General features: G+C 42.1%; 1 protein-coding gene across 2 annotated transcripts; it reads left to right on the forward strand.

Annotated features, from left to right (window-relative positions):
• The first annotated feature begins 2,363 nt into the window (after positions 1-2,363).
• ACTA1 (actin alpha 1, skeletal muscle) lies at positions 2,364-8,969 on the forward strand. Of its 2 annotated transcripts, none has more exons than XM_030196481.1 (7): positions 2,364-2,469; positions 4,072-4,212; positions 5,582-5,906; positions 6,470-6,631; positions 7,545-7,736; positions 7,864-8,045; positions 8,495-8,969. In XM_030196481.1, the coding sequence occupies exons 2-7, from the start codon at positions 4,084-4,086 to the stop codon at positions 8,636-8,638; spliced, it is 1,134 nt and encodes a 377-aa protein (XP_030052341.1). In that variant the 5' UTR covers positions 2,364-2,469; positions 4,072-4,083; the 3' UTR covers positions 8,639-8,969. The 2 variants fall into 2 exon arrangements, with proteins under 2 accessions (XP_030052341.1, XP_030052343.1); XM_030196483.1 differs by having other exon boundaries at positions 2,379-2,469; positions 4,076-4,212.
• The last annotated feature ends 18,650 nt before the right edge of the window (positions 8,970-27,619 follow it).

Here is a 27,619-nt window from a genome sequence, read left to right on the forward strand (position 1 = left end):
CCTGAGTGGAGTGGAACAGGTGGAGGTGAATTGTTTTTTCTCTCAAACAGTACAAAGACCAGGGGACACTCAACGAAATTGCATGGGAATACTTTTAAAACAAATAGGAGGAAATATTTTTTCTCTCAAATAAATAGTTAAGCTCTGGAACTTATTGCCAGAGGATGTGGTGATGGTGGGCGGTTAGTGGATTTCAAAAAAGATTTGGACAAGTTCCTGGAGGAAAAGTCCATAGCCTGTTATTGAGATAGACATGGGGATGCCATTGCTTGCCGTTGGATTGGTAGCGAGGAATGATGCTGCTGGTTGTGTTTCTGCCAGGTACTTGTGACCTGGATTGGCCACTGCTGGAGGCAGAATACTGGGCTGGATGGACCACTGGTCTGACCCAGTATGGCTGTTCTTATGCTCTTATTTACTAACAGCTTTTCTAGCATTTCTAGAGTTCTTGTTAGACTTCTCAAAATGCTGTATCATACAGAATCTAATTATTATTATTTTATATTTACTGTTTGTCTTCAATAGAGTAAGCTCTATGAAGCAGGGAGAATCTCTTATATGCATGTGTACAGCACTGCATACCTCTAGTAGCATTACACAAATGATTACAGTAGTCTCGATTATCCAACCTTCGTTGATCTGACCATACAGCATATCTGCCAAACCCCCGGTGACATCATCACATTTATTTCTATTAAAAATCTAAGTTTTAGAACCATTTCTGAAAATTGAGAACTCAATGGCTTTACTTATGTATTGTTTGAGGGAGTTTATGCAATGTTTTCCATATTATCTGATTTTTCAGTTATCCAACAAAGGGTCGGTCCTGTTTAAGTTGGATAATCAAGACTGTACTGTATTAAGAGTGGTAGTAGTAAATTGCTAATTTTTTTTAGCAAAAGGGGCTTCAGATATTTAATAGCTTTAAATTCCTTTTGGTAAAAACAAAAAAAAAAATCACAAAAAAGGGCCAGCGGTGTAGTAATTTCCACATATAGTCCACTAGATATGAAAGTTTATATAAATCCAACATGCAAAACAGTTCACTAAGGTTCTGTGAAAACAAGCAAGTGAAAAGGTTCCAAGGGCTCATCTTTGGGGAAAAAAATGATATCCCAATGAAAGAGAGGTAGTTATTTTTTGTGCAGCTCAGAGCCTCTCTCTGCTCAGCAGCAGGCATTTATAGGGGCCACCAGCTACCAGAATTCTCTGATGGACCAATAGAAGCCAAATCCAATAGAAATTAGCCTTCCCTGAACACACTCAAGGAGTTTGCTCAATACTGGGCAGGCCTCTGGTCCACCAGCACATAGGTGCCTGCTCTGTGGGTGCTTGAGCATTCCCAATATTGACAAGAAAAGGTAATTTGCAATGGGTTTAGCACTCCTCAATCATTCTGAAAAGTTGGCTCCTATGCACCAGTGAACTGAAGCGCTTGAAGGGTGTTAGGGTGGGGGAAAGCTGGCCTCATATTGCGGTAAGCCACAAACTAAAGAAATTCTAGTAAATATTAAAAGTAACTGAGCAATTATGGTCAGGAAGAGGGGATAAGGGGCAATTATATTTATTTTCAGAAAGTCCAAAGAGAGGAATGCGCGAGGCGGTTGACTCCCCTCACTTGCCCTTGGCACCTCCCCCTCTGGTTTCCTTTATTTATTAGGATTTATTAACCGCCTTTTTGAAGGAATTCACACAAGGTGCTGTACAGTAAGAATAGTTCAAACATGAGCAATAGGCAATTACAGCAGTAAAAATATTCAAATAACAATACAGAGTATGGCATGTAAGCTCTTTTGAGCAGGGACTGTCTTTATGTGCATGGTGTACAGCGCTGCCTATACAAGTGTGAAGTAACATTTCTAGAGCTACTAGGGTTACGCAGCGCTGTACAATTTAACAAAGAGAGACAGTCCCTGCTCAAAGAGCTTACAATCTAATAGTAGTAGTAGTATACTGCTTACAATGTCAACAACACAATACCTAATTGAACATTTTAATTGATAGTGGAGGGTAAAGCACGAGTTTAAAGAACGTTGCACTTGAGGTCAGAAAGAGGGGGAAGGGCCGGGGGATTGTTAGGGCGCTGCCGCTCCCCTCGCGCCACGACGCGTGCGCTGGCTATTTTGGCACGAGCTGCTGCCGGAGGCTTTCGGCTCGGCCGGTGCACGGCCCGGCCGGAGTGAGGGGGCTGTTATGCCCGGCAGACGCTCCTTATACGGCCCGGCCTCATTCACCCGGGCCCGGGGCCAGGCTGGCCATGTAAGGGCAGTCCGCGGCTACCGAACAGAGGCCGGGGGGCTCCTGCCCAACACCCAAATATGGCGCGAGCCGGGGAGACATTCCAGGAGGCCTGAGGGGCAGGGCGCGAGGCGGCATTAAAAGGGCGCGCGGGGCAGCAGTGCGGTCACGCTGGAGAGCGAGAGAAAGCATCTCTGCACTGCCTGAGCCGGAGCTGAAAGACCGACCAAGGTAAGGAGACGAGCCCCACGAATTAATGAATCGATCAGCTTAAGGATTTAATTCAAGCCTCTGAATTGGCAGCTCCAGTGTAATACAAATGGACTAATAGCCAAATAAAAAAAAGTTTATAATCAGTTTCTATTTCGATCTAAAAGTTTGCATTTGAATTTAAGATTGGCTGGCGGTGCAAAACTTTTCAATTAATATTTTACCCTCCCGAATTAATTGAAAAATTCAAGTGCAGATCGGGAATTTATGCATGATGGAGCAGTCACCTGTTTTTAGGAACAAGAAAATGAGAGAACATTCTACAGAAAGAAAATGTGAACAAAGCAAACCAAAAAGCTTAAATGGAAGTTTTAAAATGCAATGATGTCATAAGTTTTTTTTTCATCTTCAGCAGTATAAATAACTTTTGATAAGCTTATTGCTTCTTCGGGCTTTACAGATCTAGCAACACAAATGTAAAGGAAGTTGGTAGTGGAGTAGATGTCTGGATCTGATGGATATCAGCACAACTTTAGGGGCACTATGAGGGTCAAGAAGTCCCTTTTAACTTAAGATTTTAAGTTTAAGATTTCCTGAATCTTATTGGGTAATAATATAGGTAAAGAGTGCAGCCAGTGACAATAGGGAATCCTCCTACTATTTTATAATGCAAACACTTAGAAATAAGTTTCCCACTTATTGCAACAACTAAATATTGATAATTTTACAAGGGGTGTGCAGCACTGTACACACACATAGAAGAGAGTTCCTGTTCCATAGAGCTTACAGTCTAGACAACAGATATTGATAACATGGCTTCCTTAGTGGATCAGGAACCTTTGTTTTCTAAAGTCTAAGGGGAAAGAACTACCAAAGGGATGGAATGGGATTTGGAGTAAGATAGTTTGCTTCTGCTGGTTAAGTTTGGATTGTGGTCTACACCAGTGGTTTTAACTTCTTGGTCATTGAAGGCCATAAGCAGTTCAGGGGTCCTTGAGCTAGATTTGTATACAAACTATCTCATGTATATTAGTGAAATCCAAATAAATAAATAAATATGCAGCAGCTTTTGAAGACCATCAATAGATACCACTAATGTATGATTTAACCCAGAATGTGATCTACATTTGACTAATATGGAGAACTGGCATACAGGGTGAAAGGAGCATTTTCCCTAGGATATAGCCATTAATTCCTTACAAACCAAAAATTATGATCAATATATTAAGAATAAGGTCCATTATGACAGTTAAAAATAGGGGAGTCAAAAATAATATATTTTGTAATGTTTTATCCTTTATGTACCACCTAATGGATTAAAAAAATTATAGGGACATGACACCTTGGCAGAAAAATAGAACTTCCCTCTACTAATTTATGTGTGTTTTGCGGGTAGAATTTTCAGTAATTAGGACTGCTTTACAGTGGGGAAAGCACAGTAAGCAATATAAAAATAGATAAAAAAAATCCTGAGTGTAACATATGGACGATGTTAATTGTAAAATATGAGATCAGTTACACAAGCAGCTGTTCTTAACTGGATTTATGTGTGTTCATAAGGACAGTGCTACTCTAGCACTCTGGTAATGTGTGGCTGTTTCTTGTGTTCCCTTCATTTTTAAGAAAGCTACCATCATGTGTGATGATGAAGAAACCACCGCACTTGTGTGCGACAATGGCTCCGGGCTTGTGAAAGCTGGGTTCGCTGGTGATGATGCCCCAAGAGCAGTGTTCCCATCCATTGTTGGTCGCCCTCGCCACCAGGTACGTTGTGCCATACTCAAAAACACAGTGACATCAATGCAGTCACTGTTTGAGCTGGAGAATAGAAGTTATGTTTTGTATATGAAAATCCTCCCTTCAACCCCTGTATTTACATAGTTAACAGGTCAAATTGCTGGCCTGTTGATTTTCTAATAACTACCTCTGCTTGGTAATGTAGAGGAAGTTGAAAAAAAACATCCCTTCCTTAGCCCAAATAATATCTCATGTTGTGCACTTTTCACTGCACCAAACCCACTAATGCTGAGCCACAGTGGACTATGTCCATATTATATAGTCAATAGCTGAGATCTCCACAGTCAGGCCAGGCTATCTTGTCTTCTCATCTTATCCTTGTCTACCCATTGAATATCAAGGGCAAGAAGAAGGAATGCCTGTTAATCTAAACATTTCACATCTAAATTTTCATGATGTATTCTTTACATAATTGAATATATACTAATTGTTAAATAGACACAGTGGTGTGCTGGAGCGGGCTCTCACGGGCTCGCGAGAGCCATTTAAGTTTTTAAGAATTTTGGGAGCCGGTTGTTAAAGTAGGCCTCCCCATGGCTACTTTAACAACTGACTCCCAAAATGTGGGCTTGGGCCCCATCCTGAATTCTCTTTTACTTTGCTGGCAGTGATGCTGGCCCCACCAGCCAAGTAAATAGACTGCTGCTGCTCCCTGCTCCTTGTTTCTGACTCTGAGCATCAGGCTGGAACTTTTCATGCAAGCGCAAGAAGGTTCCATCATGCTGCTCAGAGCCAAAAACAAGCAGCAGAGAATGGTGGCAGTCCATTTATTAGCTGGTGGGGCTCGGCAAAGGTATGCCTAGCGTGCCTGCACAGGGGAGGGGAGAGAGAGGCATGTATTCCCCCCCCCCCCCCACCCCCAAATTTCAGGGCCAGCTATGCCCGGAGAGAGAGCCTGTTGTTAAAAATTTACCAGCACACCCCTGAATAGACAGATCGTGAAAAATTCTTTTGCCAGATTATGTATACATGATTTAAATTTAGTTCCTTATGCTACTCTATCGGATAGCTTCTATTATCCTAACTGTATGGCCAATATCACTGGTGTATTGCTTTGTTCCTAGGTGGTTCACAGCAATATATATGTAATATCCTTTACATTGCAACAAACATTATGGGGCTCATTTTCAAAGCACTTAGACTTACAAGTTTAAGTGCGTTGAAAATATGCCTCCACAACAGTATTTAAAACAATACATTTCTTATATTTGCTGTAAAACGATTCGGAATTCAGAATGTCCAGCCATTCCAGGTTTAGTCAGTGTCACCAATTTGTTAAAATGCTTTGGCGTTAACATCTGAAATCAAATTCTGATTTTCTGCCTTCATTCTACAGGGTGTCATGGTAGGTATGGGTCAAAAAGATTCCTATGTAGGTGATGAAGCTCAGAGCAAGAGAGGTATCCTGACCCTGAAATACCCCATTGAACATGGTATCATCACCAACTGGGATGATATGGAGAAGATCTGGCATCACACCTTCTACAATGAGCTCCGTGTGGCTCCTGAGGAGCACCCTACCCTGCTCACAGAGGCTCCTCTGAACCCTAAGGCTAACCGTGAGAAGATGACCCAGATCATGTTTGAGACCTTCAACGTCCCTGCCATGTATGTGGCCATTCAAGCTGTGCTGTCTCTGTATGCCTCTGGCCGTACCACCGGTAAGTGATAAGAACAGCTTGTCTGTACATAAGGCAAATACTATTATTGCTTTAATTTGAAAATAATCTGAAACCAAATCTGCACAACTATCTGAAAATGGAATTAAAACAAACCTATCATTTTACAATGTTTTCCATTTCTGGGAGTACCAGTTCTTAAACTACCTTTCTGGTTAAAACATAGAGGCGTATTTTCAAAGCACTAACTTACATGGAGGTGCATTTTCAAGCACTTAGACTTACAAAGGATAGGAACCAACGGAACTTTGTAAGTCTAAGTGCTTTGAAAATGAGCCCCATTGTGGCCTACATTCCGCAAAATTCTTGTGTTGTGTAAAATGTACATTTATGGGTTTTTTTTGGGGGGGGGAGGGGGTTCTCATTCTGCAGAAGTATTCTGCCTAGTTTGGGGGAATCGTTTATCCCTGCCTTGCAGATCTACTTCTGTGAATTATGTTTTGCTTGCCTCTGTTTTTCAGAGTAAGGGCCTGTGGAGTTATATCATTTGTGTATTCCTTCAAGATATTTATAATGAGGTCTCAGTTTGATGTTTCTGCCTGCAGGTATTGTTCTGGACTCTGGTGATGGTGTCACACACAATGTACCAATCTATGAAGGTTATGCTCTGCCACACGCCATCATGCGTTTGGACTTGGCTGGCCGTGACCTCACTGACTACCTGATGAAGATCCTGACAGAGCGTGGCTACTCTTTTGTAACCACTGGTGAGCTGCGACTTTGTGTCATAATATGGAGAAAAGGCCCCTAAAACTTAACTGAATACCAGTGTTAACTGGTGATCACTGACTTAGATTTTGAGTTGTCTTTTTAAAGAGGGCTTTTCTTAAACTGCATGTGCACTAGCAAAGGAGCTGACAGGAAACTCTGGAAAATTATTGCAAGAATCTTTTTATATTCATTCCTTGAAATTTCTTTGACAAAGCTAGAATTTCTCTGTCTTCTCAGAGCAAGTGTCCTTAGTTTCTGAAGGACAGGATGGACGGAGCCTGTTCCTTATACAATAGAAAGCTTTTCCCCAGTTCCACTCTAGCCCTGTTTTTCCTATCTAGAAATTTAGGTGGTTTACAGTATAAATAAAATCATAACAAGCATGGTATTAGAGAAAAATAAAAGAGGGTAAAATAACAGCTCACATATTGGAAAGGAAAGAGAATAGAACAGTGATCACTCTGCCACTGTGTCTGCCAGAGTAAACATTGCATTAAGAACAAAAAAAAAAAAAAAAACCCAAAAACATTCCAGATAAATTGTGGAAAAGTGCAGAAAACCCTAAGATTTGCACAGTTCTAAATTTTATTTTGTCATTCTTTCAGTAATACTTTGACAGTGAATCCAAATGGAAAAGGTTTTTAGTCTTTTTATTAAAACCCCCTGTACTGTCAGATTTTTTCAAGCAGCGCATAATGCAGTGAAAAGCACTTCTGCCTTTATTACCAGAGCACATTCTTAAGAGAACTGCTTGTGGCAGTCTAAAGGCCCTGCTCACCTTTCCTCCCATTCTGTGTCTGTGGTTGAAGTGTCTAAACAAGTGTGTTAATTTGTGTAGCTGTGGGCTTTGTCTTTAGTCCCAGTGTTCCCTTCTATAGCGCCTCAGAAACATTAATTCTCTCCTTACAGCTGAACGTGAGATTGTCCGTGACATCAAGGAGAAGCTATGCTATGTAGCTTTGGACTTTGAGAATGAAATGGCAACTGCTGCTTCCTCTTCTTCCCTGGAGAAGAGCTACGAGTTGCCTGATGGGCAAGTCATCACCATTGGCAATGAACGTTTCCGTTGTCCAGAGACCCTTTTCCAGCCTTCCTTCATTGGTGAGTGATCCTTCCCTTAAGAAGAAACTTTTTTTTTTATTTTTTTTATTTATTCTTGACAACCTCTGTTGGTGTTTTTACCAACGCTTGCCCATTTTCTTCATCTTCTTCTGTGTTTTGTTACCAGGTATGGAATCTGCTGGCATTCATGAAACAACTTACAACAGCATCATGAAATGTGATATTGACATCAGAAAGGACTTATATGCCAACAATGTCATGTCTGGAGGTACCACCATGTACCCCGGTATTGCTGACCGTATGCAGAAGGAGATCACTGCTCTTGCTCCCAGCACAATGAAGATCAAGGTATGTTTAAAGAGAATAATCCCTGCTTTCTAATTTGACACAGATATAGCAGTGGAATGTTTATTCCTGGCCGCTTTCAACAGGCATCAACTGAAACTTGTTTACTAAGGTGTTCTAGCGTTTTTAGCGCACGCTAACCGTATAGACACCCATAGGAATATTTTGGCATCTACACGATTAGCGCGTGCTAAAAACACTAGCACACTTCTAGTGCAGCTTAGTAAACAGGGTCCTTAGTCAGTCTTGCCACCAATGTATTGGTTACCAAAAAAAAAATTTTGATAAGAATGATGATTAATATATTGGTAGAAAAAATGATTTTGTTTTCTCAAAATATTTTCCGTACTTGTAAACTTAATAAAATACATAGTGCCTTTTGTTTTATTTCTGTTAAAATGTATAAATGTTAACTGTGAATTGTTCTAAATCCTCCTTTTCTCTCTTTTCAGATCATTGCCCCACCTGAGCGTAAGTACTCTGTCTGGATTGGTGGTTCTATCCTGGCCTCCTTGTCTACCTTCCAGCAGATGTGGATTACAAAACAAGAATATGATGAAGCTGGCCCATCTATTGTCCACCGTAAATGCTTCTAAACTTGTTTACATGAATACTGTGCTAAGAACCACTCTCAGGATGACAATGCTCTCAGCTGCATGCTGTTTGCCAGGTGTAGCAGCTGTGCAGCTGTCAATTTTGTAACGATTTCTGTTACCAAATGCTGCAACTTCCATGTGACTCAAGGTGTATGTAACATGTACATAAACTGTAATTTATTTAAACCCTGTTTTGTTATTTCTAAAAGACTGCCCACAGCAACCTTGTAATTTAAAAAAATGAATCAATGAAACCTGTCATTCTGTTCTACCCTACAAATATCAAATCCTGTCATGACTGAAAATACACTGAGTAAACATGTGAAAAAAACCCTCATTGTTTATCCATATTATTTGCTTTTTTTGTCTCTTTATCTTGTTTTATATTAAATGGAAAGAATCTGTGGACTGGTCTGGTGTCTCGGCAGCAGTGCCATGTGCACTGCCATGCAGAAAATCCAGTTTCAGTTCCCACTTTCTGCTGCCTAGGCTGGCTGGGGGTGAAGTGCTGCTGAAGCTATTCTTAATCCCCCCCCCCCCCCCCTGAAGTGGGCAAGGTAGAGGGACTGAGAGTCATCAATCAGTGATGAAACCTATTGGCTGGGATAGGTGTGTGTGTGTGGTGGGGGAGGGGGATCCCAGGGAGTTGTGAATGAAGACTTGTGATACAGTACTACTACTTAACATTTCTAGAGCGCTACTAGGGTTACGCAGCGCTGTACAATTTAACATTTCTAGAGCGCTACTAGGGTTACGCAGCGCTGTACAATTTAACAAAGAGAGACAGTCCCTGCTCAAAGAGCTTACAATCTAATAGACAAGTGAACGGTCGGTCCGATAGGGGCAGTCAAATTACCCAAATAAGCTCCAGCTCTGATTGAATTGGAAGTCCTACGGAGGATATGGATTTCTTACTTTATAGCCATCACATATCGATGTGCATTTTTATTCTTACTATTCTGGTTATTCTAAATACGCAGGTTTCTTAATTTCCCAGCAGAAGCTAACACATCGCATTCTGTCAAATCTAATGGTGCAAAAATGCCTAAACAGATTACCTGGGTGAAACCTTCACTCTCGGGTGCCGAGTCTGTGCACTTTTTCCCCTTAAGAAGTGAGATTTATTAAAACTCTTGCACAAACGAGTGGAGTGCCTCGCCAATTTTAAATCACCTCCACAGCTGAAATTGGTTACCTTCCCATTTCTTTTTTTGGTTCTGTTCATGAAGGATAGCAGAAAAACAGAAATAGCTATCCCCAATCCCCTCCAAAACTAAAACCATTAATAACTTTGCTGATTTGCCTGCAAAACCAAATAATGTCTAAAAGTTATTTAGAAGTTTATGAAACTGAGAAAACAATCCTTCTCACCTGTAGAACTGGATACCCTCAAGCCATGCCTGGCATCTTCAGATGTGAAGGGATCTGTGTGGTCTCAAAAGTTTGCTAATCTCTTTTGTTGGCTTTTTGAAAGAAGGAACATGTACAAAACACACACAAAATCATAGTCTGAGGTATGGAATATATTTTGTTCTGCGAGTCCTGAACAAGGTAACAGAAACTGAAAGTAGAATCAAATAACATAACTTTGTAGGAAGTGAGAGGACCATGGGGACGTGCTGATAGCACCACTCAATCGTTCTATTCAGTCACTTGCTGGAGAAATATGTGGTTCCAGAGGACTCTGGGTAGATGTAGTCCTTCAGCCACATGGTAGCAGAAAGGAGAAGGACAGTCACATTATGCAAAGGATAGATTCATAACAATCCGTTATTCCTGTAAGGGCCAAAGGTGGTGGGTCCCATTACTAGCATCCTAAACAAGTTGATAGCTTACTCAAGGTAGAGCAAAGACACAGGAGTCTGCACATAGCCACAGCATTTAAAAAGATTATCCAAAGGGAGAGATTGATTGAAGAGCAGTACTACTATAAATCACTTCTATAGCAGTACATAGATTCAAGGCTCTAACACAGATGACCCTAGTGGTTGTCCGCTGTCATTGTGGGTAACATTTTGTACATTGTTCTTAGCCAAATTGAAAAGAGGTGTTCCTGGGGCATCTTTAGATCTGGAAAGAAGAATGTGCATTTTTCAGATCTTCAGACATACTTTTCCAACAAAAGTATCCCTAGGTACAATTTTATTGTTTTGTAGTGACTTACTATATCGCCTTTAATGTTGCCATGTCAAAGAGGTGTACAGACTAAAATTTAGGTAGAAAGAATGTTATTATCTAATAGAAAAGTCGAAGATAGTGACAAGGCTAGAATAACATATACTCACTCATCAAAGGACAAACAAAGTAACAAAACAACAACGAGGGCTGTGATGACCAGACATACTTTACAGGGCTACCGAGAGACAGAGCCGGGCACAGGCCAGGACCGCCATGGCCACTTCCCCTGCCCCCTTCCCGCATCTGCTCCTCTCATGGTCTGTCACTCTCCTGCTCCTGTGTGTCAGGACCTGGGTGACTGCATTGACCCCGGCACAAAGGAGCAGGAGACAGACCGAGGGAGCAAAATCTTATAGTGCTGGGCCCCCCTTGGAGGCCGGACCTGGGGAATCTTGCCCCCCCCCTCTCAGCAGCCCTGATACTTTGTATTTGTGACATGTTTTAAAGGAAAAGTACATATGTGCATTTGCTTTGAGAACTGGTGCAAAAGGTAAGCATGAATGTTTGACTCAGTGTAGGGTCTGCTGACAGTTTGAAAACTGCATCCTCCGTTCATACAGGAGAATTACCTGGACTGATAAAACCTACAAGTGTTTCACTTATGTTCTTATCTTGTAGCTTAATAAAGATATTTGTCTACCCAGCTAATTTCATTGCTGACAGACTAACATGGTACTTCTTTTTTGCTTTTTGAAACATTTAGGGGGGGGAGTTCTATACACCGTTTAGTGCTGATTCCCTGGGCGCCATATTTACGCTTGCTGAAACCTGCTGTAAATCCTGGTGCCCAAGTTTGCCACACTGATCCATTATTCTATAACACTGCGCACAATTGAGATGCCCCTCCCATGGCCACATCCCCTTTTTGCTTTGCACACTACAAGATTTAAATGCTCAGCATTGTAGAATAGCGTGCAGACAGATGTGTATGCAAATCCTAACTGGTGACGTGTAACGTCATTAATTAGTTGTTAGCACCCAATTATTGCTGGTTAACAGCTCGTTAGCCAATTAAGTTGTGTGTGCATCTCAGGGGTGCACCCAAATTTAGGCACCATATATAGAATCCAGGTTAATGTTTAATACACTCAATTAAGCACCTTTCACTTAAGATTAAGGCAGCGAACAATAAAATAAATGTGGGAGATTAGGTGTGAGCTCCAGGAAGTCTTGTATATCTTCATACCATGACTTCTGGCTCTTGTGCAGTAGATTCTTGGAAGCTAAGTAATGGCATGTACAGAACTCCAAAGTCCTTAAATAAACTTGAGAAGCCTGATTCACAGACTGTTTTAGCCATATGATGCACTCTCTCAAAACTGACAGCACTTTACTGGTTAGCAGTAAATGTAAGTTCTCACACATCCCTGGCACATTGGGTCCTATTTAATCCAAAAGAAGAACAACAACAACAAAATCCATTGTTATCTACAGTGAATCACAACTCAAATCATTGGGGTTAAATAAAATAAATAAATGGAACATTCTGTAGAACAGGAGTGGGCAACCACAGTCCTCAAGGGACATAACATGTGGATTTTCAAGATTTCCACAATGAACATACATAACATTGATTTCCATTGTATGCAAATTGATCTTGTGTATATTTAAAGGGTCAGGCTAAAGGGTCACGGATTTGATATACCACCTTTCTATAGGTACAACCAAAGCAGTTTTTTTAAACATATATTATATGCAGGTACTTTTTATTTATTATGGAAATCTTGAAAACCTGACTGGATTGTGGCCACCCACCCCTGCTGTAGAATCTGAAGGACCTATTTACTCAACTGTGTAATGCAATAACAAATATACAAAATGAGACAAGACTGTAGTGATGACAATTATAAGCTCCTTTGAGCAGGGACTATCCTTCTTTGTTAAATTGTACAGCGCTGTGTAACCCTAGCAGCGCTTTAGAAATGTTAAATGGTAGTAGTAGTAGTAGTTAACTAATGTATAATCCTAAATGGAGGACAAAAGACCTCAGATGCCGACAGGACACGTTATATTTTAGTGTCTTGAAAATGACTCCAAATGTCTTTCAAAAACCTCCTAATACTTTTTAATTATTTTAAAATCTGTACGCTTTAGGATGAGCAAATTTATATCATATTGTTCAAGAGACAAAAACACTTATCTGAACCCGATGGTGGCCCTCCGTTTCATTTTGGCTGTTTTTTCAGGGGCTGTATCCTTAATATAATCATTGTTAATGCAGTCAAACAGAAAAAAAGCCACTGCTTTCAGGTGCAATGTTTAACTCCACTACATACCATCAATTCTATAAGTAGTGCTTTCCGATCACCGCAAGCATCTTCTTGCTCTAATGCGATAATAGATTGTCTCTTAAAGAATATGATATAAATTTGCTCAAGTTAAAGCACAGAGAATTTAAATGCATTCAAATGTAAAATAAGTTTTAAAAACTGATTGGAAGTTTTGACCTATGAAAGAAATTTGGAGCTAGTTTTAAGACACTAAAAGATATTTGTTGTAGCGATTAATTTTTGAGTTACAAGCATTTTCCTTGCTATTTTTGTGGATTTCCTATTACTAATGCAGATATTATTATTTTTATTACTACTATTGTAATAATATTTATGTCTTGCATATTGTTAGTCATCTAGGCGAGTTCCAATAAAAAGATAAAATACATGAGGTACATCACATACAATAGATAGCATGATAAACAGTATTAATGTGTGTTAAAGCATTAAACACTTTAGCAAATATATGGTGTCCAGAAAAAAACAGGACCCCCAACATTTTTCCAAATAACCCCCAAAACAAATGTACCATTATTAAAAGAATTATTACTATTATTGACAAGTGTTACTGCAAGATGCTGTAAAGATACTGTAAAGCGGCAGATGAAGTTCAATGTTGACAAGTGCAAAGTGATGCATGTGGGTAAGAGGAACCCGAATTACAGCTATGTCATGCAAGGTTCCGCGTTAGGCATTACGGACCTAGAAAGGGATCTGGGAGTCATCGTGGATAAGACATTAAAAACGTCTGCCCAGTGTGCTGCGGCGGCTATGAAAGCGCACAGAATGTTGAGTATTATTAGGAAAGGGATGGAAAACAAACACGAGGATGTTATAATGCTGTTGTATCGCTCCATGGTGCGACCGCACCTCGAGTATTGTGTCCAATTCTGGTCGCCACATCTCAAAAAAGATAAAAAGGAATTAGAAAAGGTGCAGAGAAGGGCGACGAAAATGATAAAGTGAATGGAACGACTTCCCTATGAGGAAAGGCTGAGAAGGTTAGGGCTCTTCAGCTTGGAGAAAAGGCAGCTGAGGGGTGATATGATAGAAGTCTACAAGATAATGAGCAGAGTAGAGTGGACAGATGTGAAGCATTTGTTTACACTTTCAAACAACAACAAAACCAGGGGACACAAGATGAAGCTAGAATATGGTAGATTTAAAACAAATAGGAGAAAGTTTTTCTTTACTCAGCGTGTAGTTAGACTCTGGAACTCGTTGCCAGAGAATGTAGTGACAGCGGCTGGCCTTACGGAATTTAAAGGGGGTTTGGACAGATTCCTGAGGGAAACGTCCATTGAACATTATTCATTTGGGGGGGGGGGGGGTTGCCGGGTTCTTTAAGCCTGGATTGGCCGCTGTCAGAGACAGGATGCTGGGCTTGATGGACCCTTGGTCTTTTCCCAGTGTGGCGGTGCTTATGCTTATGTATTTATGTACTTAAGACTGGATGATCCCTGTTTTCAAAATGACGTCATTCTGGAAGTGACCATTAAGATCCACCATAGCAAAATGATGTTTAGCAAAGAAGATAAAGTTGCAATTAAATTTTTGCCAGCAAAAACATTGGAGACCACAACAAATCCTGGCATACAAAAAAAAGTCTCCAGTTAAAATGCAAAGAAAATGCCAGAATTTTATTCATCAAAGTGAAAAAAACCCTCATCCACAGAAATTCAGATGGAAAATGGGATAATATTCAACACTTCCACAATGCAAAATGCAGCATCGGTTTTTAAAGTGCCTGTGATGTTTAAGATTCAAAACACAAGCAGGATATTCCCAGCTTTAAAAACGGATGCTGCATTTTGCATTGTGGAAGTGTTGACTATTATCCCATTTTCCCTGTGAATTTCTGTGGATGATTTTTTTTCCCATTTTGATGGATAAAATTCTGACATTTTCTTTGCATTTTATCTGGTGACTTTTTTGTATGCCTAGAAAACGTTTTTTGCAACAAACGAGACATGCAATGGAAAGTGTTTGCTAAGGGAGTTTCCTAATAAAGGTTGGACTAACACACTTTCAAGGGTCATACTAAGGAGCCCTTTTACTAATTGGAACTACCGCCCAGCTACCGCATGCCCCAGGTGGTAATTCCATTTTTGATGTGCATCCAAAACACAAGGTAGAAAATATTTTCTTCTTTCTACAGTGTGGTGCTTACCCGGCGGTAATTGGCAGTTTACACACGCTGACACTGCCCGGTTAGCATGCGAGACCTTACCGTTAAGTCAATGGGTGGTGGTAAGGTCTCAGGCCAAAAATGGACGCGTGCTGGTTTTAATTTTGCCGCACATCTATTTTTGGACACAAAAAAAGGCCTTTTTTCCAGGCGTGCTAAAAAATGGACCTGATGCGTTCAAAACACATGCCTACACCAGCACAGGCCACTTTTCAGAGTGCCTTAGTAAAAGGGCCCCTAAATGTTTAAACAATTGTAAAGTATTTTTGAAACTATGTAAAGGATCCTGTTTTTTTCCGGGCACCATGTAGTATTAGAGAATTACATTGTAGAAAAGTTACAGAATAAACAACAATAACTCAAGTATATGGTCACAGAAGATAAGACTTTATTATATTGACCAAAATAATAGCTACATGCTGCTAAGCATTGGAATCACACTGTTAGCTTCATTCTGATTGCATCGCAATATATATACAGTCCAGTCTCGATTATCTGACATAAACAGGACTGGCCTTTTGTTGGATGAGTGAAAAGTCGGATAATACAGAAAATAATGGTAACCCCTCGAACGATGCACAAAAAACATACTTTATGCACTAATAACAGGCGTATGGTACCTTTAATTAAAATATTGTTTATTAACACTAATCAGCAATGAAACAAAAAGAAAAAATTGTACAGCAGCAAATTTGAGCACAAATTGTGAGCAGGAAGTGTGGACAGAATGCTGTACAGGTACAGAATCAGACAAGAGAAACCATATTTATCGACTGCATATGTTTTGCCGCACTGATGTCAGGCTTACCGGTCTATAATTTCCCGGATCACCCCTAGAACCCTTTTTAAAAATCGGCATCACATTGGCCACCCTCCAATCTTCAGGTACTATGGATGATTTTAATGACAGATTACATATTAGTAACATCAGATCAGCAATTTCATGCTTGAGTTCTTTGAGTACCCTTGGATGTATGCCATCCGGTCCAGGTGATTTACTACTATTTAATTTGTCAATTTGGCTCAGTACATCTTCCAGGTTCACCAAGATTTCTTTCAGTTCCTCCGCATCATCACCCTTGAAAACCATTTTCGGTACAGGCATTTCTCTTACATCTTCTTCCATAAAGACAGAAGCAAAGAATTAATTGTTTCTCCGCTATGGACTTGTCCTCCCTGAGCGTCCCTTTTGCTCCTTTGTGATCTATCGGTCCCACAAATTTCCTCGTAGGTTTTCTGCTTCTGGTGTACCTTAAAAAAATTTTTACTGTAAGTTTTAGCTTCTGCACCAAGTTTCTCTTCATATTCTCTTTTAGCCTTCTTTATTAATGCATTGCATCTGACTTGCCAGTGCTTATGTTGCTTCTTATTTTCTTCATTTGGGTCCTTTTTCCATTCTTCAAAGAACAATCTTTTGGCTGTAATGGCCTCTTTTACTTCACCTTTTAACCACACTGGCTGATGTTTTCTCTTCTTTCCACCTTTGCAAATATGTGGAATGCATCTGGACTGGGCTTCCAAGATGGTATTTTTGAATAACGTCCATGCCTGATTTAGTGTCCTAACCTTTGCAGCCGATCCTTTTAGTTTATTTTTAACCATTTTCCTCATTTTATTATAGTTACCCTTTTGAAAATTAAATGCAGCTACAGTAGATTTCCTTTGCAGGTTCATCCCAGATAGTAGCTCAAATATGATCATGTTATGATCACTGTTTCCCAGGGGACCCAACACCACCATCTCTCACACTATGCCCTGCACGCCACCAAGGACCAGATCCAAAATGGCTCCCCCTCTTGTCGGTTCCTGGACCAGCTGCTCTAAGAAGCAGTTGTTTATTACATTTATTACATTGTCTGTTTAAATTACCATTGCTAATATTTAAAATCAGATATGGATTGGGTGCAAAGTACCTTCAAAACAGAATATTCTCCAATGTTCCTGCTCACCTCCTTAGATCATCACAAACATATTTGTTTGCTATCCTGTCAGCATCACAGGCACACCCAACCAGAACTAGAGATAGGGCATTATCGGTGACTGGGTCAATGCTCTCCTAGTGGATCTTAGATAGACTCATACTGTAGGTGAGGCAGTTTCGTCATGACTCAAAGATTTGTCATTTTAGGTAGAATTTGAATATTTATAGACTAGAGATTTATGCTACTGTATTTTATGATTATTTTGTATAATAATGCATTGATTTTATGTATATATTTATTTATTTTTGTTATAGACTGCTTTGTGTTGTTTGGAAAGCAGTTTATACATTATATAAAATAGAACTTCCTAGAGGCTGTGAGATAGGATAATGACCTTCCCTGCAATTTTGCTTTGGCACCACTCTTTAAAAACTTCTTATTCTGTAAGTACTTTATGCAGCTTTGTCCTGGATCATTATTAGTGAGAATTCTTAACAGAGAATAAGTCCACTATCCGTCTTTATGCTTTATATGGAAGTTGGGAACCTTACATCTTAATAGGAACTAAAGCTAATACACTCATCTTAGGTTCATTTTGGCCCAAACCTGTTTGCCCTCGGGGCCAACTGTGGTCCATCTGTTCTCCACCTCTCATCTCTGGTTTAGTTACTTCTTCATCTATTTGAAAGTACTCCTAGTGACATTTCTACATTCTCTGTGTACTAGTGGTGTGACTAAAAGATTTTTTTTTTAAATAAAAATACATTGTAATGGTAGTGATAGTAGCTGGAGATATGTGAGCCTGAGAAGCATTGGAGAAGAGTAGAAACCAAGAAAGGAGAAGAGCATGGCAGAAGATGTGGAGGGAAAGAAAAATGAAAATCAGAAAGCTAGGCTATTAAACAACTTTAGCTTCCATGAGTCTGAATATCAAGCACTGTTAGTTAATGATACAGCCAATCACCTTTGTAGCTAAAGGTCAGCCTTCAAACCATCTATTTCAAAGAGGATAAAAATGAGAAGCTTGTCAAGGAAATCCTGGAGTAGTGATAAATGAAAGGGGGAAGGAGAATGGATGGGACATTCACCCAAGGCCCAAGCCTAAAGAAGGCCCATTCAGCTCACTCATGTCTTATTACTGCAAGATGGGAATGGGAGTGAGAGGGGGAGGAGCCCATGGCCAGAGTACTACTTGAGGCCCAAGACACCCTTAATGCATTCTTTCAACAGCAACTGCTGCTTTAATAGCCCAGTAGAATCTGATATAGGCCTATATTAGCCAGGCTACCTCAAGCCTTAGCCTAGTGTACTGGACCACTGCAAATGGTACAAAAGCTTTTCATTGCCAAGAAGCACATACTGAAGACCAAAGTCAATACAGTTGGAAACTCAAGTCAGAGCACATTATGAAATCACTGAGCTGCCTTGTTCTTGGTTAGCACCTATACATCTCTGATCCCATAATTTAAAAATATAGGAACATGCCATGCCTCCTCTCTCTAAAAAAGGAAAGGAGACATTAAAATATCAGGTCTGGAAGGGTTGGGGGCCAGAGTATACTGTGATGACATGGAACAGTAGCGTAGCCAGAGTTTAATTTTTAGATGGGCCTGGAGGTGGACTGGGTGGGCACAGGCCTCACATTTCCACTCCACCCGCTACCGCCCACCGCCTGCCGCCGCCACCGCATTTCCTCTCCACCCGCTACCCCCCTCCCCCCGTGACAGCCCCCTGCACATGGTCAGTTCTGGTCATTTTTACTGACCTGAAGCGCGCCGTTCTCCCTCCAGCACTGGCGATTCCCATAGCCAGCCTTCTGCCAGTGCGCGTCCGTCATCGGAGCCTCTTCTCAGGCGCGTCCCGCCTACTCTGCACCTTCCTGTTTTCCGCAAAGGGTGGATGCAGGAAGTTGCAGAGTAGGCGGGACGTGCCTGGGAAGAGGCCCCAATGACGCGCTCTGGCAGAAGGCTGGCTATGGGAATCGCCGGTGTTGGAGGGAGAACGGCGTTCCAGGGCAGTAAAAGTGAGCAGACCACGCGGATGGGGAGAGAGGGCAGAAGAGGCTGGCCGGGCTTGGAGCAAAACTGACTTGGCCTGGGCCCGTCCAGGCCCACCCGTGGCTACGCCCCTGACATGGAAGATGCTTAAAGCTGCCCTACCATTGGTTGGCATTGAGCATTTTGAAAACTGCTATGCCATTGGTCATTAGCAATACTGCTGAGTAAATATTTGTACAAGAGAGAAGCACCATGAAATATTCATACAACTGCTTGTATTATTTTCTCTTATTAAACACTAGTTTGCATGCACTGGCTGTTGGGTGTTTTCTTAAGCTTTTGTTGGCAAACATAGTAATAAATTTATTTAGGGTCATGAATTTGATATACTGCCTTTCTGTGGTACAACCAAACATATACTATATGCAGGTACTTTTTCTGTCCTTAGTGGGCTCACCACCTAAGTTTTGTGCCTATGGCAATGGAGGGTTAAGTGATTTCCCAGGGTCACAGGTTGCTGCATCAGTGGGAATTAAACCCAGCCCTGCAGGTTCTCAGCCCACTGCACTAACCATTAGGCTCCTCCTCCACTCATATATTGCAACCTTGTACAAATATTCAGTGCAGTTCACAAATAAAAACGTATACAGTAAAAACAATCCAGTACAATAAAAGAGCTCAGCAACAACAGCCTTAAATTCCATTGCATTCAATTGTGGCCCAAGGTCCCATAACATAGCTTAAAAGTGCCAAAGTATATCCAGATATAGCAGTATAATCATACTTGTGGAAATAAATAACATTTCAAATTTTTCCAAAGAGTAAAAAGGCTGCTTTTAGATATCAATGCCAAAGGCAACTCATTCCATAAGCGTGGTGCTGCCATTCAGGGCTTCAAGATTCCCCCAGGCTCAGCCTCCAAGGGGGGGCCTGGTGCTGACGGTGACAGGCAGGTACATAGACAGAAGGTTGGAGTTTGACTATCATTTACTGAGCCAGCTCTTTCCCTTGGTCTGTCTCTCTCCTCCTCCTGTGTGCCAGGACCCAGGTTATTGTGTGAACGCAGTTCTGCCACCACAGACTTCTTCCTGCCGTGTCCTGCCTGCTCCTGTGTGAAGTACTTCCTGTTTCCACATAGTCGGGAGGGGACATAGCAAGAAAAAGGACCTGTGGTGGCAAAGCTGCGTTAAACGTGAATACCCGGGTTCGGCATACAGGAACATGAGAGAGACCAAGGGAGAGAGCAGACGCAGTATTTGACGGACAAACTGCAATTCTAATTTGTATTTGTCAATTGTAGACTTTGGGGGGGGGGGGTCATGAGGGGGGTGTCCCTGCTCCTGGCCCAGCTTTGTCTCTCGGTGGCCCTGCCGCCACGGTAAAGGTGCGCTGTGGCCAATTCTACAAACCTATCACAGATTTTGTAGGGACGTCCAGCAATTTTCCCTGACTTGATCTTAAAGGTCTCTTTTATAAATACCATCTGGTCCTCTCTCTCAAATAACAGGGGGGCAGTACTTTGATTTAAATGATAACACACTCTTCTAGGCAGGCATGCCATTGACGGGACCACAACAATTGTTCTGATACATACCAAGATTAGATATAATACAAAACAAATGCTGGTCTTTGAACTGACACTTGTGCTCACTATATTGAAGAGGCCCTTTGGCTACGATTCAACAGATCTAAAAAGAATCCAAAGCAAATATACTAATCTAATTAAAACTGTTATACATTTTTCAAAGCACTGACACAATGAACCCACAGTGAGTATTTTTTTTAGCTGCTGCCAGCGTTATCCCCACTGGCATTGAATATCAGGGTTTATGTGGCTGGCTCTCTCTTATGCGGTCGAGTGTGAAATTCAGCACTTAACTGCCTAAGCTACACCATGTAAAGATTGCACTGACTTTTACCAACTCCAATTTGGTCACTTAACTTAGGAGCTCCTTTACTAAACTGTGGTAAAAAGTGGCCTGTGGTAGTGTGGGTGTGTGTTTTGGGCGCGCCCTGGGCCATTTTTTACCACAGCTGAGAAAAGGCTTTTTTTTGTGGGGCGGAAAACAGTCATGCGCTAAAAATAAAAGTAACACGCAGCTATTTATTGCCTAAGCCCTTACTGCCACCCAATGACCTAGCGGTAAAGGCTCAAACGTTACTTGTGTGGTAATCGGTTCGCATGTGCTAACGTAGCTGTGCCTGCCAATTACCGTCGGGAATGCATTCTGCAGTAAAAATCAGAAAAATATCTTTTACCGCATGAAACAGCGCACGCCAAATTCAAAATTACCATATGCTACCTGTGCAGTAGTGTCGATTTGGCATACACTACCCACACAGTAGCCCTACTGCAGCTTAGTAAAATGGCTCCTTAGGTGGTTAAATGCTGATTATTGGCATTAAACCGCACAAAAGATAGTTGGCCACATAACCACAGACTCCACCCCCACCCCCACCCCCGGACCATCCACAAAATAGCATTTTAGCAGTCTGTGGTGATATTCAGAAGCACTAACCAGTTAAGTGAATCTTAGCAGATAGTCCCGCATTGGCCTCCTTTTACTAAGATGTGCTCACGTTTTTAGCGAGCGCTTAAAATGGGTGCATGCTAAATGTTAGAGAGCCCCTTGCATTCCTATGGGTGTCTCTAACATTTATTTAGATTTTGCTCACACCTTTTTCAGTAGTAGCTTAAGGTGAGTTACATTCAGGTACACTGGGTATTTCTCTGTCCCAGGAGGGCTCACAATCTAAGTTTGTACCTGAGGCAATGGAGGGTTAAGTGACTTGCCCAAGATCACAAGGAGCAGCAGTGGGATTTGAACTGGCCACCTCTGGATTGCAAGGCCACTCCTCCACTCCACATTTTAATAGACAGCGTAGGGTATAAACAAAGATGGAACATACAAGTAAGTAAGAGAGTAAGAGGAGTTAGAAAATAAGGGGATTAATTTAAGGAAGTTGCACATGAAGTCAGACAGATGATTAAATGTTATCTCAGCTAGGATAGGAGTGGATAAACATGTCCTGCTGCAATATGTGCAGCCTGTGTCACTTCTTGTGTGTGTGAGTGAGACTAGCAAGTTAGTTACTTCTTCCATTAAAGGCCTGGTTGAATAGCCAAGCTTTCACCTGCTTCCTGAAGTAGAGATCATCTTGTGTTAAGCGAAGCCTTTCAGAGAGTGCATTCTAGAGCATGGGGTCTACTCTGGAGAAGGCTTGCTTGTGGGTATCACGTCATGTAATGTCTTTTGGAGAGGGTGTGGTTAGGCATAACCCTTGGGCAGACCTTCGTGTCCTTGGAGGTGTGTAGAGGGTCACCCTGTTCTTCAAGTACTCGGGGCCATTTCCTTTAAGGGCCTTGAAGATCAGACAGAGTTTTAAATTTAGCCCTGTAACCATTTGGCAAACTAAGCAGTTGATTCAGGTGGCAAACTTCTTGAGGGTAGCAAGGAACAGCTATGGTCAAAGCAAAACAATTGATGCAGCCAGTCATACAGACACACAAAATTACAGCACATGCTTTTACATGCAGGAAACATATGCACTTTTTGAAAGAGTGAAATTAATCGATTTTTCACTCTTTCAAAAAGTACAAAGGCCAGGGGACACTCAATGAAATTTACATGGAAATACTTTTAAAACAAATAGGAGGAAATATTTTTTCACTCAAGCTCTGGAACTCGCTGCCAGGGGATGTGGTAACAGTGCTTAGCGTATCTGAGTTTTAAAAAAGTTCCTGGAGGAAAAGTCCATCATCTGTTATTGAGATAAACATAGGGGAAGCAACTGCTTGCCCTGGAATTAGTAGCATGGAATGTTGCTGTTAATTGGGTTTCTGCCAGGTACTTGTGACTGGATTGGCCACTGTTGGAAGCAAGATACAAAGATAGATGGACTATTGGTCTGACCCAGTATGGCTATTCTTATGTTCTTATATAAACTTATGATGTCCAATTATCTATTATTATTATAGAAGCATTCTGGAAGGAGTGAAGTATCAACATTTTGGTAGCGGGGGGGGGGGGGGGGGGGCAGACATTTAATTGGGGGGGGGGGGAGGGAGACATAAGGCTGAAAGCTTATTTGATTCAGCTAATAGTGGTGCTTGCCTAATCTTATTAATTCTGGGGTAATACTCAAAAGCAATTACCTGGCTAGATACTGATTTAAACAAATCAAAGGGTTGCTCATGTTCAATCAGGCTAAAAGTACAGATGTGAGGTTTCATAATGCTCATACATTTCACCGTATTAGGAGGACGAGTTTTTGACAGCATGCTTGAGCTGAGGAAAATAATATGTGCAGATTATATTTTCAAATCCACTCATGTTATTTTCCATTCAAAAAGCACTATGGAAAAGCAGGTTCAATTGCCAGTGAGAACTGTGTCTCAGTGGCAGTTTAAGTAAAGGTATGTGTATATTTTCATTTTCAGAGTACTTGCAGACTATGCATGTGGACTGGCTGTTTCGAAAAGTACCCCTTCTATGTCCTGCACTGAAAAACAAATACGTTTTTTTGGTATTCATGATATTTGTGGGGAAGGGGGGGGGGGATGTGTGCACTGTGTCTTTTGTATTTCTCCTCCACTCTTCTGTCCCTTTGAAGTCCAGTGTCCAAACTTGGGCAGTCTGCACCATGTTTCTGTTTCAGAAACATCATCCAAGCCTGCTTTTGCCATCAGGCCTCCAGTTCTGGCATTTTGTTACTTAGATTACGAGCAATGGTATATATAGCTTTCCAGATATTGCTCTTTCTCTTCTTACCTTCTGCTTGTTTATCTTCACAGCTACCCTTTTGATTGTCCCTGTCCTTTACAGATGTGGTTTTCCATTTTCCACCTTTGTGTGTTTCTCCGTGTACTACTTTTCACCTAGAGTTACTAACATGCCTAACACTGTTAATGCAAATTATTTCACCACAGGTCCCACTGTATGCAATGGGATCTAGTTACGAATAATACACATTAACGGTATGCGTTAACTGCATTAGTGCATGATAGAAACTCCAGCTGTTTGGGCTTAGCTTGTGCTTGGAGAACAGTGGAAACTTTTACAAAAAATCTTCCTTTGTAGAGGAGCCATTAGAGAACACCTGAATAGAGTGTTGACTTTGTTTCGGACAACAGGAAGTTAACCTGCTTTCAACAAGTTTATGAGGAAAATTTGGCATAAATAAAATGTATTTAATACAGTGCATGTGGCATTGACGTTGTACATGTAACTTCAACTAGTATTTGGAATTACTGGTTGAATGTTAGATCAAATGTTTTATACACTTCTCACTGACAGTTTAGCTGCTGACTGACATTGCTCTGTCCTTAAAGGATGCCTCCCTCTATTTTTACCACAGTGCCGTGCTATATCTGTCTTGGTAGATAAGCATTCCAAAGAGCTGAAGAGAGTCTAATGTCACTGTACAAGACAGAGAGAATAATGTAACAAGGGCACAATTCTTCAGTATAAAACACAATAAATCACAGCACTTTGGGCAAATGATTGAGCCTCAGTTCAGCATAGAAGAGGGGTGGGCAACGTTGGTTCTCAAGGGCCGCAGCCCAGTTGGGTTTTCAGGATTTCCCCAATGAATATGCATGAGATCTATTTGCATGGACTGCCTCCATTGTATGCAAACAGATCTCATGCATATTCATTGGGAAAATCCTGAAAACTGCGGCCCTTGAGGACCAAGGTTGCCCAACCCTGGTATAGAAGAAAATAAAATGAAGCAGTTCACTGTTTAAGTGAAGGTTTTCATGACAAATTTAAGCAGTGCATTTTTTTGTGCCGGTACGCACCAGTACGGCGTCCTGGCACCTTTTTTCCATTCTGCCTCCTGCAGAACGATCTCGGGGGCAGGTGGAGGCTGGGGCAAGTCACTGGACATGGAAGGGAGGGGGAGGGTAGGGGGCAAAGGAGAATCAGTGGACATGGAGGGGAGGGCAGAGGAGAATCGGTGAACATGGATGGGAGGCAATGATAGGGGCAAAGGGCAATCACTGGACATGGAGGGGAGAGAAGAGAGGAGAATCATTGGACATGGATGGGAGGAAAGGATAGGGGCAAAGGAGAAATGCTGAACATTGATGGGAGGGAAGGGCAGAGGGAATATCGCTGGACATGGATGGGATGGGAGGGCAGGGGAGAGAGGAGAGTTGCTGGACATGAATGGATGGAGGGGAGGGCAGGGGAAATGCTGGACATGGATGGAGGAGAGGATAGACAGGAAGGAGATGCACATGGATGGAGGGGCGGGGAGAGAGGATAAATGCTGGACATGGATGAGATGGGATGGGAGGGCAGGGGAGAGAGGAGAATCACTGGACATGGATGGGAGGGAAGAATAGGGGCAAAGGAGAATCGCTAGACATGGATGGGAGGGGAGGGCAGAGGAGAATTGCTGGACATGGATGGGAGGGCAGGGCAGGGGAGAGAGGAGAATCGCTGGACATGGATGGGAGGGAAGGATAGAGGCAAAGGAGAATCGCTGGACATGGATGGGAGGAGAGGCCAGAGGAGAATTGCTGGACATGGATGGGAGGAGAGGGCAGGGCAGGGGAGAGGAGAATCGCTGGACATGGATGGGAGGGAAGGATAGAGGCAAAGGAGAATCGCTGGACATGGATGGGAGGAGAGGCCAGAGGAGAATTGCTGGACATGGATGGGAGGGGAGGGCAGGGGAGAGAGGAGAATCGCTGGACATGGATGGGAGGGAAGGATAGAGGCAAAGGAGAATAGTTGGACATGGATGGGAGGAGAGGCCAGAGGAGAATTGCTAGACATGGATGGGAGAGGAGGGCAGGGGAGAGAGGAGAGTTCCTGGACATGGATAGATGGAGGGGAGGCAGGAAGAATGCTGGACATGGATGGAGGAGAGGGAAGATAGGAAGGAGATGCACATGGATGGAGGGGAGGGGAGAGAGGAGAAATGCTAGACATGGATGGAGTGAAGGGCAGGGAAGAGAAATGTTGGAGGGAAGGAAAGACAGAAGAAGGAGATGCACATGGATGGAGGGGAAGGGAGAGAGGAGAAACGCTGGACTTGGATGGAGGAGAGGGAAGACAGAGGAAGAGATGCACATGTACATAAGTACATAAGTACATAAGTACATAAGTAGTGCCATACTGGGAAAGACCAAAGGTCCATCTAGCCCAGCATCCTGTCACCGACAGTGGCCAATCCAGGTCAAGGGCACCTGGCACGCTCCCCAAACGTAAAAACATTCCAGACAAGTTATACCTAAAAATGCGGAATTTTTCCAAGTCCATTTAATAGCGGTCTATGGACTTGTCCTTTAGGAATCTATCTAACCCCTTTTTAAACTCCGTCAAGCTAACCGCCCGTACCACGTTCTCCGGCAATGAATTCCAGAGTCTAATTACACGTTGGGTGAAGAAAAATTTTCTCCGATTCGTTTTAAATTTACCACACTGTAGCTTCAACTCATGCCCTCTAGTCCTAGTATTTTTGGATAGCGTGAACAGTCGCTTCACATCCACCCGATCCATTCCACTCATTATTTTATACACTTCTATCATATCTCCCCTCAGCCGTCTCTTCTCCAAGCTGAAAAGCCCTAGCCTTCTCAGCCTCTCTTCATAGGAAAGTCGTCCCATCCCCACTATCATTTTCGTCGCCCTTCGCTGTACCTTTTCCAATTCTACTATATCTTTTTTGAGATACGGAGACCAGTACTGAACACAATACTCCAGGTGCGGTCGCACCATGGAGCGATACAACGGCATTATAACATCCGCACACCTGGACTCCATACCCTTCCTAATAACACCCAACATTCTATTCGCTTTCCTAGCCGCAGCAGCACACTGAGCAGAAGGTTTCAGCGTATCATCGACGACGACACCCAGATCCCTTTCTTGATCCGTAACTCCTAACGTGGAACCTTGCAAGACGTAGCTATAATTCGGGTTCCTCTTACCCACATGCATCACTTTGCACTTGTCAACATGGATTTAGGGGAGATGAGAAATTCTGGACATGGATGGAGGGGAGGGAAGAGAGAGGAAGTGAGATGAACATGGATAGAGGGGAGGAGAGAGGAGAAATGCTGGACATGGATAGATGAGAGGGAAGAGAGAGGAAGGACAGGAGATGCATATGGATGGAGGGGAGGGACGAATAGGAAGGAGATGCATACTGACGGAGATGAGGGAAAGGGAAAAGAGGAGAAAAACTGCACATGGATGGAGAAAATAGGCAAAAACTGGATCCACTCTATACCTCTTCCAGTCAAGTCTGCGGAGGATCCAGCTTTTACCTATGGATGTAAAACAAGAAATGAAGAAGAAAGGAGGAAATTAAAGAAATAAATGGAAAGGAATCCCTGGAAATGGAGTTAAGGGAACAGATAGAGAACAGCAGAATCAGAGACTGGGACCGACATGATCAGAAAAACAAAG

This window comes from Microcaecilia unicolor, chromosome 3, assembly GCF_901765095.1.
Source record: "Microcaecilia unicolor chromosome 3, aMicUni1.1, whole genome shotgun sequence".
NCBI lineage: Eukaryota > Metazoa > Chordata > Amphibia > Gymnophiona > Siphonopidae > Microcaecilia > Microcaecilia unicolor.

Coding starts and splice junctions, on each gene's coding strand:
- ACTA1 (XM_030196481.1), top strand. CDS start 4,084: ATGTGTGATGATGAAGAAACCACCGCACTTGTGTGCGACAATGGCTCC. Junction 4,213..5,581: donor TTGGTCGCCCTCGCCACCAG/GTACGTTGTGCC, acceptor TTCATTCTACAG/GGTGTCATGGTAGGTATGGG. Junction 7,737..7,863: donor TTTCCAGCCTTCCTTCATTG/GTGAGTGATCCT, acceptor TTTTGTTACCAG/GTATGGAATCTGCTGGCATT.